This window comes from Sander vitreus, chromosome 1 (genome assembly GCF_031162955.1).
Source record: "Sander vitreus isolate 19-12246 chromosome 1, sanVit1, whole genome shotgun sequence".
Classification (NCBI taxonomy): Eukaryota; Metazoa; Chordata; class Actinopteri; order Perciformes; family Percidae; genus Sander; species Sander vitreus.
Genome location: NC_135855.1, coordinates 27,545,738 through 27,562,988, shown reverse-complemented (window position 1 = coordinate 27,562,988; position 17,251 = coordinate 27,545,738). Strand labels below are relative to the sequence as shown.

General features: G+C 41.3%; 1 protein-coding gene across 1 annotated transcript; it reads right to left on the bottom strand.

Moving 5' to 3' along the window:
* Positions 1–2,151: 2,151 nt before the first annotated feature.
* Positions 2,152–16,844, bottom strand: urb2 (URB2 ribosome biogenesis homolog). The gene is made up of 12 exons (XM_078251165.1): positions 16,758–16,844; positions 15,894–16,049; positions 15,117–15,293; positions 13,755–14,887; positions 13,516–13,654; positions 10,859–13,403; positions 10,196–10,356; positions 9,824–9,934; positions 8,613–8,855; positions 6,370–6,466; positions 6,065–6,192; positions 2,152–3,007 (listed from the first exon to the last, which is right to left on the bottom strand). Exons 2-12 carry the CDS (start codon positions 16,017–16,019, stop codon positions 2,810–2,812), a joined length of 5,058 nt encoding a protein of 1,685 aa, XP_078107291.1. The 5' UTR covers positions 16,020–16,049; positions 16,758–16,844; the 3' UTR covers positions 2,152–2,809.
* Positions 16,845–17,251: the final 407 nt, after the last annotated feature.

Sequence of the window (17,251 nt, the reverse complement as noted above, 5' to 3'; positions counted from 1 at the left end):
AATACATACCAGCTGAGTAAGTGAAATCACAGGTTTTTGCAAATATCAGTGAAAGTTTAGTTTTTTATGTAACTGCACAAAACAATCAGAAAAATAAGACGGACTAAATAAGGTTAATATTGCAATGCTACCAACAGCTCTTAAATATCCTGTCTATTGAAGTGTCTTTGATTCATATTCCCCTTTATACATTTTTTTGTTAATTACGTTTAACAGGTGTGGGTCTGTTATCCCTATATAAATATGAAGCATAAACACTTGATTGTGTTGTTTGTAACATGTATTTTACATATATATTAGAGATCTGTTTCTAGCTTTATAGTATTGAATGAATATTGCACAGAATAGTAGTGATGCATTTACTATATGGTACTTCCATAAGCCTCTGAGCAGTGATCTTTATATATTGGACAGTTTTGTATCACTGCAACATTCTTACAATAAATGCAATTGAATACAAATTCCACACAGGCATTACAACATTCACAAAAGTGTGTGAGCACTATTGCTACATATGCTACTTACATAGTGGCACTACAAAATGCCTTAACATTTCTTTAAACATCGTTTTATACCTGCTGTTTTGCAAAACCTGGTGACTTACCATTAAAACAAGCCTCCATTTTCTGCAGAAACTGGCAAAGAAGGAGACCTGGCCTGTTCAGTCTTTTTACCTCAGTCCTTTTAAAGGAACAAACAGGGGACAGGCGGGTCAGAACAAAACAAGTGTCCAACATTTCTGAGAGCTGCTGCAGGAGAGCTTGGAAGGGGTGTTCAAACCATTTCCTGTCTAAACTGTTAAATAAATGTCTCATTTGTAAAGCTACACTGAGGCAAAAAGGCTCTTTGAGGAAATAAGGTTTTACAAACGGTCTTCCATTTTCTTAAACTTTGCTTTGATACTCTTCTGTAAATTACATTTTCTTTTCCATTTCCAAGCATTCACATAAACCTTGGGTGAAACATTGTCACCTGTGAGAGGAGAGTTTTCAGTAAGTCCTGTCAAAACCAGAATTACCGTAACATGAGAAAGTATATATTGTATGTGCAGGCACAGTGGCCAAGAGTCCCTTTATTAATTTTTTTTATTTTTTAAACACTATATTTATCATTGAACTGTTAGACAAATATGTGGACTTCTATTTTTAGTTACTTCAGTACATTAAAGCCCCAGATCATCATTTAAATACAGTAGTAATGTCAATCTCTGTGGATAATGATCCAGGCTTTTTTAAAAACCTTTTTAGCACTGTTCACAAATGTCAATTTAAATGATGAATTTGCAGCATGAAACCCTGAGCTGTCACTTACTGCCAGCCTTTGTATCAGCAGCTCAGTTGATCCATTGAAAGCAAAATAAAACAACTGTCACTTCAACTTATCCTAACATAAAGCAACCAGCTATTATGGCCATAGTGTGTCTACTGGGGGCGTCACACAATCACAGATTCACAGTAGGTTTTATATATCTTAATTAGTAAATAGGAGAGCTCATTAGACATATTCTTTTAATATTTAATATTAAAAGAGAATGAATAATTTAATTCACTCAACTAAAAGGTTTCTTTTGCTTTTCAAATAATGCTTGTAGAGTAAATCCGAAAGGCTGTTACCCTGCTGCAACTAAAGCACAAAACACCCACAGAAATGAGTTTTTCTTAAAATCAATATGTTCAAATAAGAGTTGTGAAAAGAAACAATAGCAACTCTTCTTCAGTCAGTCTCTTCATGAGTTTCATAATGTAAAAGCCCTAAAAACCCATTAAGTCTCTTGAGTTTCCATAAATCTGACTGATCATTTCCTCTTTATTTTACAGAAACACAGCTACGACTATTATTTAATTATTCATTTGCGTCTAGTTTTGTGTCTAAAAAAGCACAGTTCATTCATCCATTTTCGTCAGCTTCTATACTAGAAATACTGTAGCGAAAACAACAATACTGTGGGGTTACAGTGGACCTGGCAGTCTAAACGATGGAGACCACGTATCTGCAATCTCCCAGTTTAAAATCCATCTTTGTCCTCTCTAATCTCACTTAACAGTTTGTGTCTGATCCTCTACTGTACTCAATCGGATACAGGCAAAAATGCACACAAAATATATACGGATGAAAAAAAGACAATACTGTGAACAAAATGACACAAATAAACAGGCTTGAGACAGAACTGTATTTAAATGAACCTGTTAAATCCATAGACCGTTACATTCTATGGCTAAATCATTGAGTTTTGGTAAAAAAAAAAAAACCAACCAACAGCAACATAGAAAAGATGTAAGTATAATTCACACACAATCCATTTTTTTCTTCAGTAATTCAATTAAATGATTTTAAAACAACAAATATACAACATTTTACACATGATTTGTCAGGGTTACAGTGACAGGTCTTTCTGACAAGGAAGCACTTTTCAAACACAGTGCCGACTTCCTGTATTGACTCCATCAGAGTCAAAGGTCCTCCCACAGTTTCCCTGTGTGCCTCCTGAGAACAGCTACTATTCCTGTCAGCCATGTGCTGTATGTTTAAGCTACAGGGTGTAACCAAAGTGATCCACCTGTAGATGGCTTTGTGTTTGCAAGAGTTATTAACCAGTTACTGTACATATAGCAGGCTGTGCAACTGTGTCGTTAACAAAAAACTGTCTGGAGAAAAAAACTAATTGTTTAGTTAGTATGTTATTCACAAGCTGTCGCCATCCAAAAGCAGAAATTACATATAAAACACAGTTTTCCATAGCAAGAACATTTATTCTGATCTAATTAAATTGAAATCTAAACTAATGGTTGAGAGTGCTTGTTGTGACAGTTCAAACAGTGTACTTGTCCTCTCCTTGCCTCTGTGCTTTGTGGTAGTGGGTGTAGCTGCTGTACAGCTCATTGAACACCTCCCTGACTCCCATCTGCAGTCCGGCCATCAGAAACTTAATATCCTGCTCCGTACACAGGTCCAGTATCCGATAGATCCCCTCCGTTAGATGCAGCTTAACGTCTGGTCGCAAAGTAACCTGGAGAGGCAAATAAGAGGGCAGTTTTCTTTGTTTCACTATCAATAGGCGAAAGTTACATACACCCACTGCTAGTCATCTCGGCTTTCACATTTTCCTCAAGCATTTTAACAAGATCACGTTTTTCTCTTTCTTAGTTGATTACAGGCAACATGACACTGTCTTCATACAGCCTGAGGGACAGCGTGTGGCAAACCTATCAAGCCACAAATTATGTGCCACAATAGTCTCACGTCCAGCTTCATAACCATGAGTCTCAATTTGAGTGGCATCAAAGGACAGACATCAGCTGTCCTGGCAAAAAGGTAATGTTAATGCAAATATTAAGAGCAGGCCTACAAAGGGACGAGACTGATGATCAATAAATGACTCCGGTTTGGAACAGGAACATTAAATATTCAACAAGGCAAATGGAGTGGAGGGTTGGTTATAAAAAGGAATGGCCCACAGACCTGGATTTCAACCCCTCAGGGGCATCAGAAAGAAGGACACCCTAAAGAGGATGAATTAAATATAACATTATTGTGCCTATTTTCAGCATTCTCTACTGTAGATGTGATATTAACTTTATAGTAACATTTTACTTGTTTTTGCCACTGTTGCTCTGAACTGAAAAGTATAAAATTTAACACGTTGAGTTTCAGATCCACACACACACACACACAGGAAACCTGTTTCCCAACAGTCCTATAGTCTCAGAATGGAATGATGCAAAGCAAGAAAATCCCAACAACTTCCTCATACTGAACAACACTGTTCACGCACACACCTTACTCTGCTGTTAAATGACTGCCCTTAGTTTGCAAAAATAGTGTTACATCTAAATGTATTTCAGACAAATCAGTAATAAAATACCTAACACATTTATTTCACAACATAAATATATTATAAAGGATACCTGCTGGTTCCTCATGTAAACCTATGCTGACCAACCACAGCGGACCACTCTGAGGGACTTTATACCCCCATAGGTGTTACACACCCATGACCTGATGACTTGTACAGTTGGCTGGACCACATTCCTCAGACCTTTGACATACATCATTACAAAGACGAAGGCCGCTCTGTGCTGAGGACTGTAACTGTTAAATGATTAGCTTATAAGACCTGGCTCACCTGATTACAGGCTTCACATTATGAAGAGAACAGCCTATTATGGGTTTTCTGCAAACAAAGCTAACCTATCAGGAGTCTGCCAATGTTACAGTTAGTGGTACACTGACTGTCCAAATACCGGGTGTTGTTATCATATCTGGATTCTGTGATACCTGAAAAGAACAGGAGCCCAGCGGTAGCACGCTGCTAGCCAAAGTTATGTTTAGGGTTTGAGGTCCTCCTTGAGGCGCCTTAAGGCTGATGAGTCACTGTCTTCTCTCACATCCAGTCTTTAATCCAAACACTTTTGCACCAGCTTGACAAGCTTTTATTTTTACACTTAAGTTGCTTTGCTAAATTGCACATATGATACATCATGGGTATACTGTACATGAAATCCTTTTGGTAAAACTCTACTGCCAGTTCTTTTAGGACACAGGTCGTGGTTGTGAACTGTAATTACTTTGTTTTACTTGGTTTTTGGTTCTATCCCACACCTATTTCTTGTTTGTCGGGACTGTTGGGCCTGAAGACTACAATCAACAACAAAAAATCTGGGGTGTGGAGGTAGAAAGAAGTGAGGTTTACCAGACCTAGCCCTCTCCTCATCTCTCGACATACATTGTGGGCAAAACAGGCGCCAGGTTTTGAGGAGGAAGACGTAATGCATGGAATAAGTAGAAGGGCGCTCTGAGAGTGCAGACATCCGCCAACGTATGCCCTATTTAACTATGTTAATTCAGTGTGAATTTACCCAGAGGGAAACTCATGTGTCCGATTAATCTGACACCACATGAAGGCAGCACAAAAGCTCTATCATGTAATGTTAACAAAAGAAAAATACTTGGTGTATCCACCCTGTGATTGGGATCTGCTCCAAAATGTAATGGGATCTTCCTTGGCCCTTGCTACACCCTTGAACAAAGTTTCATGAAAATCGGGCCAGTAGTTTTTCTATAATCCTGCTGACAAACAAGCAAACCAACAAACAGACAAACTGAGCTGAAAACATAACCTCCTTGACGATAACTCTGGTTGTGGTGCATCGACTGATCATCAAACCGATCACCATCATGAGTCTGACAATGTTATAGGAGTACAATGATAAATCAGGGGAGTACTCTTTTAATAAGATTTTAAATAGAATAGCAACTTTTAATATACAATATTGAGACAAAAGGCCCAAATTCACAAACTTTTTTTTTTTAACTGCTGCTGCTCCACTGGTCTAATAACACCTGGAGTTCAGTTCAGGCTAAGAGCAGTTACAGTAACAGTACTGACACAGATGGCTAAATTACCTGTGACTTTCAAAGAGGTCCGTCTCTTTGAAAAGCCCTATTTAAAGCACAATACAAATCCAATTTTAAGATTATTAGATGACCCGCACAGAGCTCAAAGGATCCCAAATACCTCTTCATTCAATTCCCACTGCCAATGTTAGTCTGCCTGTCTGTCTGGATGGGTACTTCCATGTCTTCCTCTCAATGTGCAACTCTGCTGGAAACTGCTGAGTCAGGTTGGCGTCATGTTAAATACAGTCTGGTAGCAGAGAGGAGCCGTGTTCACAGACCAGACGTGACTCACTGCTCTGTGGGAACATCCAGCCTAAAGCTTTATTCCAGCCCATGGAGTTACAGTGATCCTGGACCCGTTCACTCAGATTTGTGAACATTCCCAATCTGGAAATACTTCCCATATCTGCTTCTGGGCGTTAACATCTCTGTCACTCTGCTTGGCTAAATCTCGCAAGCTCAACGCGCACTTCCTGACAAACTGGGCTGGATCAAAGGATCAGCTGAGATCCTGCTAACTCATTCATTCATGCGTGCGTGTGTGTGCATGTGTGTGTCTCACAGCTGTGGAAAATCAGCAGGGATGACAGAAGGGTTTTAATGAGAAACCTTGTTGACTCTGTAGGATATTATGACTGTGTGTGTGTGTGTGTGTGTGTGTGTGTACCTTCTGCAGCTCTGTGACGTACTGGGCCACCATGAAGGCCGAGAGTGTGGTGAAGCTCTCAGCTGTAGCAGCAATGTGAGAGTACATCCTCTCTATCAACCTGGAGCACTGGAGATACACGTCACTGTCTGGACGTTAAAAAACAGACAGACAAGTGTTTAAAGAGAGCAAACTCTCAACTGCCTGCTTTTCCATGTAGGATAATTCAAACAATGATTTGCACTGATACAATTAGGAGTGTTTTTCTCCACATTTATTTAAGGAAATACTGTATAAGTTATAGTCTGTAAGTAAGTAAGTGTTACCTGTGTCACTGTCTCCTCTCTGCCGACCCTCCTGCATGATGGACGCCACCAGACGATAGAAGACATTTAAGAATGACGAAGCGGCGTTCAACATCACCTGGACACACGAGAAGTATACGGTCATAAAATGTATTTATACCGTAAAAACATTTGGAGTAGAATTGTGTAGAACAAAACTATATTGGATGTGTTTGGACACTCATAAAGAGTTGTTGGTTTTCTCCGCTGTTTAAAGGAGGGATGGTACAATTATTTTTAAGGGTATCCAACTGACTTCGTAGTATATGACCGCCTATTCACATGAATTCCACTCTGCCAGACCAACTTCTCCATCTCCATCTTTTCAAATAGAGTAGCTTTGGAGTGGTTTACACCCTCAGGACTTCACTTTAAATTTTAGTGGACATTGGATTGTTCAAAACGAAAACACCAAATGTGTAGGTTAGATTATAGGGAAATATGTACAAAATGGTGCACAAGACATGTAGAGCATTTCCACTTATATAAAGGTATGCTGCCAAAAACACACTTTGCAACCGAACGAATATATGTGATATTGTCATAGAGTGTGGTAAAAATGTAGACTTATGGGGAAATTAGGATGCAAGTTAAACAGAGAAACCTTTTAAATCTATCACATCATTTCCACAGCTTGAGTCATAACAGAGCAGCCCTAAACTAACATGACTGAGGTAAAAGTTGGATTCCCACAAAAGCTACGTTTGCAATTTCTGTCCACACCTCTCTCTCTGTTCTCTATTCAAGGCCTACAGTGGACTGAGGGAGGGATGAAGAGCGAAAAAGAGAATATAAACGAGCGGGAGATGATGTCACCAGCTCTAATTGGAGCTCAGTGATGGTTTCCATCGACTTAAACCAGCTCCATGCCAACCACCACTGCATGCCAGCTCCCCTACCTCTCCTCCCTCTGCCCCATCACACCTCCTTTCTCCAGCTCACTCCCCTCTTTTCTACTTTTTCTCCTAAAATTTCCCACGTGCATCGCATTCAAATTACAGCTCAGTCTTTTGTTCTCTGCCCACTGCTTCTTCCCTCATCTCTTTATCACTTCTTATTTTTATTCTCCTCTCTTCCTCTATAAATGTACTCTCTTTTCCTTTCTTGCCTCCACTCTCCTCTTAGTTTTCCCTCCCTCCCTCTATCCTCTCCTTTACCACAGTCTTTTGTCCTAACAAAACATCTGATATCAGTTAGGTGGTTCTTGCCCTCTTTGATTCAATGCAGCTGCCCCGTTTCAGTCGTACTATGTCGCTGTCTCTGAAAAAACAGCTGTCAACATTTCAGAAAGCGAGTAACAAAAAAACCTTATCACATTAACACAATTTTAACATAAATGCAGCACATAAATGCAGCACATCAACCAAACTTAAATGGGAACGCACATTCCAGCCCACTGGAATGTGAATTCCCATTTAAGTTGGACATTTCTAGTAAAATGTTTCTCTATAGGTAATGTTGCAATACAAGCACTTGCAGCAGTAAAGGCTGAGAATTTGGACGTTATGAGGTTTTCGTGCAGCTGCAGCATGACTCTGGTGAGCTCCAATATCCTCTCTTTAAAAGCGACATTCCTCTAGGGTATTCTGTGGGCTCAGCAGCAGAGTTTAAGGCACATACTTCATTTTCTTCAAATGAGGGATTCAAACTAGCAGCCTTGAACTAGAATGACCTTACACAAGGGTTAGGTTTTTTAGTGTGTGTGTGTGTGTGTGTGTGTGTGTGTGTGTGTGCGTGTGTGTGTGTGTGTGTGTGCTGGAGGGGGGGGGAATGAGGTGAGAGAATCTTTAACAATATTACAATACGTATCATTTCCTTTGAAGACCTGATACTTTTTGATAAATATGTTATATAATATGTCATATAACATGTCTGAGTCCTTGGCAGCGGCCTGGGTTCGAGTCTGACCTGCGGCCCTTTGCTCATTCCATCTCTCTCTCCCTTCAATTTCCTGTCATTCCCCAGCTGCTCTATGATAACGACAATAAAACCCCTAAAGAATATTCAATATTTCTTAATATAATATATTACCACATCTTGTTGCAGGGCCAAATTAAACCCTTTTCTAATCTGATCTTTTAAATCTCCCTACTACACCTAAAAACCTTTGATATTATTGTCATAAAAATAAATAAATTCTTCCCATTTTCATTCTTCTCCAAGTTTACTTCCTCAACCATTCACTCCCTCTCTCCATTAACCCCCACCCATCTGCCTCGTCATACCTGGGGATGACACTGAATGAAGGCAAACAGCGCCTCATGAACAGCCAGGAATGCTGATTGGTAAACGGTCGGGGTCAAGTGGTCGAGGGGCATCGACTGGAGTGCTCCAAGGACCAAGATGACATGATGAGGGTTGTTGATGAGCCCCTCCCCTTGGCGCAGCAGTGATGTCATTGACATCACCGTAGGAACGGTAAAGGAAAGGGTCAGAGAGACGTCTTGAGTGGACGATTTTACTAAGAACTGTAACACAAAGAGATACGCACACTGAAAGAGTTAGAAACAAAATCAAACAACTATTAGAGCGCGTGTGTGCGCGTGTGTGTGTGTGTGTTATGGTTAAGCAGATTGCTGCGATGCCTGTCTGCTCCACCCAGCAGGCCTGATGGAAAACACATTTCCAAATTTGGCTGCTGAGTCACTCAAGACAATCACATGTACTTCCAGCATACTGTCACTAAAATAATTACTGATGTAAGGCCAAAGAAAATACTGTGTAGTACTTTCCCTCTCTTAACATGTCTGTGTAAGTCCTGAGAATTTGTGCTTGATGATTTAATCCTTTTGTCTACACATGAAAGAAAAAAAAATGTAATCACAAGATTATAAAAATGACTGACAGCAATTCCAGCAAGTGCACAATCAAGTTAATGCAATGTCATTTATATTAAATACTACCGCAGTTTATCCTGATTCCAGTGATTTTAAACTAGATATGTTACTAAGTGGGAAGGTCTTTCTTTGTTAAAAATAAAAATAAATAAATAAATAAGGCATTTAGACGACAACATCACACATGTACTAACAGTACTGTTTAAATCATTTTAGGTTATAGGGCAGCTCCTCCTGTCAGCTTGGCAGAAAAACTGCAATCGTAAATTATAATTTCCTTTTCATCCTCAAATACTGTTCACCACCTCACACCTGAAGTTTGGACATTTTCAAACATTCAGCATCTACAGTGTAGAGTACATGCTGAATACAGTATATGGTCTGACATAACTAGTTTGTGGCCAATTACAAAATTACTGGATTGACCCAAACAACTCCTGTCCTCAAATCACAAACCTTTGTTGAGGGAATGTATATGTGCATGTCTGTCTATGAGTGAGTCTATGTATTTACATGCCCACTGAAGCAAATTCTTTTGCGGCATGTGACTGTGTATGTGTGTGTGTGTGTGTGTGTGTGTGTGGGTGTGTTTTCCTCACCACCATAGCAGATATAATCTGCGGTGCAATGAGCCACAGAGCTTTAGAGCAGAGCTCAGGTAACCGACAACAGGACAGCAGCTTAATGATGATAACTGCAGATAGCACCTCCTGGAAAACAGTAAAGGAGGAGGGAGAGTGAGAAAACAGTTCATTTGCTAGATATTTAATGTCACAGCATATATGATTAAATTTTTTTTAAATTTTTAAATTTTTTGGGGAGGGGGGGACTAAGCAGAATAACCCTCCCATCAAGTACGAGCTTTTCTTGTAAAACTTGTGATAACATCTTTCGAAAAAAATGAAATTAGACAACATTTTATACAACAAAGGTTTATTATTATATTAAAAATTATCGGGATACATCCTCACCCTGTAGCTTCCTGCCCTCAGCTTGCCAGTGTCCAGTCCCTCTCTGATCAGCAGCAGCAGCAGGTTGAACCGTCCTGTAGTACTTTTCTCCACCAGGTGGCGCAGTAGCTCCTGCACAGCTGGCTCCAGTTCACAAACATCATTTGCAGACAGCCAAGAAGCTGAAATCAAAAGGGAAACTGTGTCACATTCAGAATAATGATGCGTAACTAAAAAAAAAAAACTTCACCCAGTCAACTCAAACAATAAGTGTGTTAGATACCGTTCTGATTGACACCGTCAGAGATTTGCAGCGATGTTGCACTGGACTGCATCACATTGAGAAGTGTTTATGTTTTGCCCACCCCATTTATAAACATGAGGGGGCAAAATATTTCAATATGGTATAAGCTAGCGTGATGCCAAGTGTTAGATACAATGCCAAAAATAAGTGCTATGTGACAAGAGTTTAGTTTTAATTGCTTTGTTTTTTTAGAGCAATATGTCTTCTTTCTAAAAGAAACTCTACGAATGGACTTTAACACAAAACAGCTGGCATGGAATAAATTTAATAAAATAAGTTGTAAACTCTTGTCGATATGTGCAATATGCAGAGGTGATTAATGAAAGAAAAACACAGACTGTTTGCACAGGTGGATGATATGTTTGTTCTTCATAATGTACCTGTCAGAAGTCTGTGCACATTCTGCAGTATCTGCATGTACAACTCATCCAACTCCTTTCCTGCCTTCTTCTCCTCTCCATGCTCCTCCTCCCTTTCTCCTCTCGTCTTCTCTACTGCTTTGTAGAAAGTGGACAGGAAGTGGAGAGAGGAAACCAGGAAGTCCAACGGCCTGTGGGCACAACTTATTTCTTTGAGGATCTGCTGGCAGCAGCCCTGATAGAGGGTCATGTGCTTCAGGGTGGGCTGGGTGTCAGTCTGTTTGTTCTCATCCTCCACTGACAGTGAGGAAAGTTCACAGTGCAGCATGACAGTAACAACTTCTACGACAAAGGCTTGACCGAGGATGCTGGCTGGTTGGACGACTGACTGACTGACAGTCTGGGGCTTTAGGACGGACTCGACAGCTGGTCCCAGTGCAGCAGTCGTTCTCGTGAGCATTTGAGTCAAAGTTTGATCCATAGGTTTACTCCTCCCCAGGTTAGACGTCATTGCCTGGGAGAAAGAGGTCAGCGATGCCAGCAGGAGATGAACAGTCAAAACAGACGCTCCTGGATCTGGTTTCCCTGACACAAGTGCTAAACTGGGCGCCACAATTTGCATGCTTGCTATTTCCTTACTGGTAAGATAGGAGGCAAACTGTTCTAAGTTGAGTCGAACGCTGCTGTTTCGGATTATAATCAACTGGACCAGAGACCTGATGAAACCCTGCACTGCTTTGATTAAATCTAACCAATCAGAGCTGCTTGTGGCTCGAAATGCTCCATTGTTGCTATGCCAGATGAGAGAGGACACAGAAGCCTGCAGCAGAGTACCAGCATGGATGAGCTTCAAAACACTTTGGAAGTTTCTACCCTCCAGGAGACAAGTCAGAATCCTGAGCAGCTTCACCAGGAAGCGAGCATCATCTCCAGATTCAGGAGGGTCTGTGGCCTTCTGGTCTGACTGACTGGAGGTGGAGGTTAACATGAAGAAGAGGAGGAGAAAAATAGAGGAGAGATCCTCAGAGTTCATCCCATCTGGGTTTAGATCTGTTAAGATTTGGAGTAAGTTTACCAGCTCCTTGCTCTGTGTGTCAGTCAGCAATACAGACATCTCTCCAGTCTTTGAGGATGCCAATATAGCTTCAACTATAGTTGTGGACAGAGGAGGCTGACCGGCATCTCCCTCCAAAGTGTAAGCTCCAATTCCTTTCTCCTGAAACTTCAGGAGTGTAGGAGAAACATTGGGTACATGAGCTGCCTTAAGAACACAGACAATTCTTTGTGTGAGGGAACAAACTGTGGCAGAGAACAGCGAAGGCAACTCAGCAAAAATGGCGCTTTGGAGAAGTTGGGAAGATATAAGGGAGACAGTCAGACAGCCAGCCGGCCGGCCCTTTCCTCCATCAGTCTGACTGCTGAGGAGTGAACTGACAAGTACATCTGCTATGCAGCCCACATCTTCTCTGCTCAGGTAGGGAGCAATCAAAGGCAAATTGGATGTGACAATATACCAGTGCGCTACAAGGTAGGAGCTGGCGTTCACACTCGCTATCTGCCCGTCCCACACCTGCTCTCCATCCAGACTCACCTCCATCTCTGATTTAGATAAAATAAACTGGGCTGCCCTGTTTAGCAGTGCGGTAGTGCTGGTTTCAGAGAGTAAGGGGGTATCTAACAAAACCTTCTTCATCAGTTGCAAAGTGAGGAGTTTGAGCAGCAAACAGCTCATGGGGCTGCAGGATGTTTGTAGACGTGCTGGCACAATCTCACCAGATAGGAGACTTTCTATACAAGTCAGGACTGAAGCACAGTCTTCAGTTTTACTTGCAGCTGCTGTCTGGGCAGAGTCAAGAGATGTGTATTTGCTGCAGTGGATATTAAAGAGCGTGTCGACTTCCTCCAAGGTGTATCTGAGAAGGAGAGCAGCCTCCTGGGTCTTCTGTTCCCACAGTGCTCCTATTTTAGACTCTGAGACCTTCTCTGACTGTTTGTGGTCCAAATTCTTTTTGCCTTTCCTTGGGGTCCTTGGAGCTGGACTTATATTTGCTTTTACAGCCTTCTTCTCTGTCAACAGCAGCAGCAGTAACTCCTTTACGACCTGTTGCATCTCCTCCATCAAACCCTGACTCTGCCTGACTATGGGAAGAGGAGAAGCACTGTCTAGAGTCTTCAGACTAAACATAACACCATGAAGCAGCTGGCTGAGGGAGAATAGCTTCCTTGATGCATCCTCTCTCTCTTGGTCCACCTTCATTTCTTTATTCTCCCCTTTATTATCTCCTCCACCATCAATCTCCATCTTCTCTGCCTCCCTTTCCTCCCTCAACAGGTCAGGTAATATACATCTCCTGATGCTCTCCAACACCAATGAGCAGATCTCTAGGCCCTGGGAAGGGGGAGTGTCCAGAAGACAAGTCCTGAGCGTGGCGGAGATGCCCTCAGACAGCAGAGGAGGTCGGAGGTGGTCCAGTGCTGGCTGACAGATCACAGACAGGAGCTCAGAGAAGAGGCGCGGCAGCTGACGGAGCTTAGTGTAAGTTTGGAGGAGACTGCACGCCAAGAGCTGTTGGGGAAAAAACATTTTGTCTCAGTCAAAACTAATCTCTTACACATTTTAAATTCTGTATTTGCAAGTATTTATTCTGTTGATTTCTTTTTAGGATTTAAGTCAAGACCTGTCTGGCCCGTTGCACTCGTGCTTCCATGCATTCAGAGTTAACCCAGGCTGAAGATGACAGCTGGTCCAGGTCTGGTTCAAGAATCAGATGGTTGAGACTCAGCAGCACCTTTAAACAGCGGTACCATGCTGGGATGCTGAAGGACAAGACATGAAAAGTGTTTACAATTATTTTAAAATGTAAAAATAAAACTTAAACAGACAATAAGTAAAAAGACATTAATAACTGTTTTATACCTTGGCTGGGCGTGGTTAATGAGCATTTGTCCCAGAGCTCTGTATAATTTGAGTTGGACCTCTCCATGTCTGATCCTGTCTGCTGCTACATTGTAAATATCAGCTGACAGCGCCTGGCTTAGCAGGGACTCCACAGCCAGCAGAGCCAGGCTCCAGCTCTCTGGGGAACACTTCTGCCCAGGGGACACAGAGACGGGCTGGTCTGCTTTGGCAGGTGAGAGTTCATCGAGACATATGTCCAAGGCCGGGACCAATCTGGTGAGGAAATAGAAACACAGCATCCTGTGCACTTCCTCACTTTCTCCTCTCCCTTTTCCGTAGCTTTCCAGAAAGAACCTTAACAGCAGAGACAATGTGTTGGACTTCACAGTGTAGTGCAGATGCACCTCACAGTAGCCCTGAGCACTCAGTTTGGAAAGTATGACACTGACTGGCTTCAAGGGGCCTTTTGCCCCTCCAGGACCACGTTTCCCAGAATCCTCTTTAAATGGAAGGAGCTCTTCCTTGTAGTAGGTCAGATGCTCAGAAGGGAAAAGAGCTAAGTGAAGGATGGAGTCTATCTTAATGCGGATGTCTCTGGACAGCTGCTGACGGAGGCGCAGATGTGTGTGAGAGGGCGCAAATTCCCCAGAAGTCAGCAGGTGTCTGAGTAGTACTAAAGGTTGGATCAGCTGGTTGGTTACCATAGTAAAGACTCTATTAGGATTGGCTTGTTGTCTCTGAACTGACAAGTAACATGACAGCACCTGTAGCAACACCTCAAACAAATTAGCTGCACAGAGGTTTTCCTCTGGCTTTGGAGGGGACTTATTCACAACTAACTCTGGCTGATCTGAAGGACTTTCAATGATCGGCTCAATTTGGGTACTGTCCAAATCGCTAGTCATCACCTCATCTTGACATGTGACAGACTCAGTCATTAGGGGTTCTGTGAGCAATGGCTGTTGTAGCTCACGGCAGGCCAGAGAGCAAAGCTTAGCCAGGAGATCGGCAATAAGTTCATACTTGGTGGTAAAGACAGATGAGAGTGCAGGAGAAGAGAGAAGGCCCTGACACACACTCAGTATGGTGGACACACACAGCAGAGACTTTGAGCCAACACGTGCACACTCCTGGAGACGGTCAAGCAGCAGCTAAAAGCAAACAGAAAAAAGAGGTGTCAGTAAACCTTCATATAGAAGCCTCAATGCACCTTCTTTGTAGAGTATGAATGTGCTATAGACAAAGCACTAGTGTAATATGCGTATATGTATATGCATCAGAAAATCACAAAAAGAAGAATTTAAAAAAATCTGTTTTGCTGCATTACAAACACCACTCTACATTTGCGGTGGTGTTTTTATGGAAATATTGCCAGCATACCTGTGCCATGTTGAGCCTCAGGCTGATGGTCTTGCCCTGCTTGAGAAGAGAGTGGAGCTTCCGGCTGTGAAGTAGATCGTCAAGGTAACACCACAGTCCTTCCAGAACATTCTGAGAAAACTCCACCTTCTGATTGTACCGGCCTGTTAGGGCGTGGGTGCACCAGTCCAACAGCACCTACAGTGGTGAAGGGTCAATACAGACATGTACAAATAAATTGTAGCTATTTATATGCTGCTTTTACATTCATTTAAACAGACATCTTGAAATGGCAGGGTTTTTTTTCTAATTCTGTCTAATGAACAACAATCAACAAGTGGAAAAAATAGCATTAGCATATTATTAGCATAGCACAAACCCTTAAAAGGTAAAAGTGGTCTAAAAACGTCCAGTAATAATGCGCTAAGATTGATGCCAATCCAAATCCAAGTCTGTGAAGTAGCCTACCTTTAAAAGAACATCCTAAATTACTACTGCAACACTAGACTAAAATTAATAAAAAGGCTTTATTGAGGAAGAAAAGATGTAGGACACATAATATCTAATGTTAAAATAAATAATCAACAAGACCATTGTCTGCAATTTAAGTGCATACCATGGTATTGATCGTTATAGATAATACATTCTTGATTTAGGACATAAAATTAAACGTATTTACCTCAGAAGAAAAACTACAGTAGGCACTAGTTCTCATACTAAATACAGAACATCTACACTATGTTTCCAGGCGAAAAAAAGACAAAAAAAAACATCTTGTTATACAACTTCAGCTGTTACCTGTTCCTTGTTTGGCAGCAGGCACTGAGGGGAGATCCAGGCAAAACGTGCCAGCTTTAACTTGTCCTCCCATGAAGTCTGAGGACTCTTCAGTTTCAGATGGATCCCGGAGTAGATCGCAGCCATCGCTGCAGCCGGTGCTACTGCTGCACAAGCCTGAAGAGAGGGGATGGAAGTATTTATTTTAAGAGTTTAACAGTTTAACAGTGATAAACTACATGGTTAAGACTAACGAAGAGGGTGAGGAAATCTCTGTCTATATGACCAATGACACTGGTGGTGCTTACATTAAAAGCCATGTACAAACACCCACCCAGGACAGTAGAGAATCCACATCCACCACACATAAAACCACACACACACACACACACACACACACACAGAGAGAGAGAGAAAGCGTAATGAAGCCTGAGAAAATAGTGACAGATAATCAGGCAGTTGGTTCCACAGAGAGGGACCAATGCAACCAAAAACCACCCACACCAGATATGTATCTTCTTTTTTTAGGTATACATATATTTTGTTCTTATTCTAGTAACTTGCAGCCCTGAGCCCCACACATACGACCAAATCTTACAAAACACCCATTTTCAACACGAGATTGGTTAAAGTTAAAAGCAAAAGGCAAAGAATTTTTAATTTTCAGATCTGTTCAAGTCTGTCTGATAACGTCATCCTCTACAAACTAACATACTTTACAGCTAACGACAACTAGCTACATAACATGTTCTTGCTTAATTAAGTAATTAAGCTAATACTGTAGCTGCTTCTAGTTTGCAGGCAAACAAATCACAACTTAGCTTAAATGTTCCTTGTTTAAGGATAGTTACATGAACTTGTGTTTACTTAGTTTAATAGACTTACCGCTTTTTAACCTGCACGTGTCTGCTGTTGTTTCAGATGTGGACGAACTTTCAACTTTCACCCTGCCGGCCAGGCAGAAGCAATCGAAAGACGATTTAATGAGTCTGCCAACGTTTGGCTCATTCACATGCCGCAGACCCTGGTAGAATTTTTTAATTTTTTTTTCAATGTTTATAAATCATAGACTGTTAAAATAATAATAATTATTATTAATAATAATAATAATAATAATAATTAATAAAACAATTAAATTGATTCAGCAGTTCATTTCAACTCTGTTCGTCGAAAGAAATAATTTAGCTAGCTAATAACGTTATCCCATGCCACCCTATTCTTAGGCATGAATGTCTGTATGAACTAGATAAAAACAAAAATAGACTTTTCTTCTTTGAGTACAAATGTTATGTTTTGTTTTGGAACCTTTCACAACTCATTCACGAAACACTTATGGGTAGGGATTTGACGATCTGTGTGTGTTTGGTTATGCCTGGGAA

What these genes read in the sequence shown, in the direction of transcription:
- urb2 (XM_078251165.1), bottom strand. Translation starts at nt 16,019, where the DNA reads ATGGCTGCGATCTACTCCGGGATCCATCTGAAACTGAAGAGTCCTCAG. An exon ending in TCATTCAGTGTCATCCCCAG is followed by an intron (nt 6,467 to 8,612) that starts GTATGACGAGGC and finishes TCGTGTGTCCAG; the next exon opens with GTGATGTTGAACGCCGCTTC. An exon ending in GAGAGGAGACAGTGACACAG is followed by an intron (nt 6,193 to 6,369) that starts GTAACACTTACT and finishes TTTAACGTCCAG; the next exon opens with ACAGTGACGTGTATCTCCAG.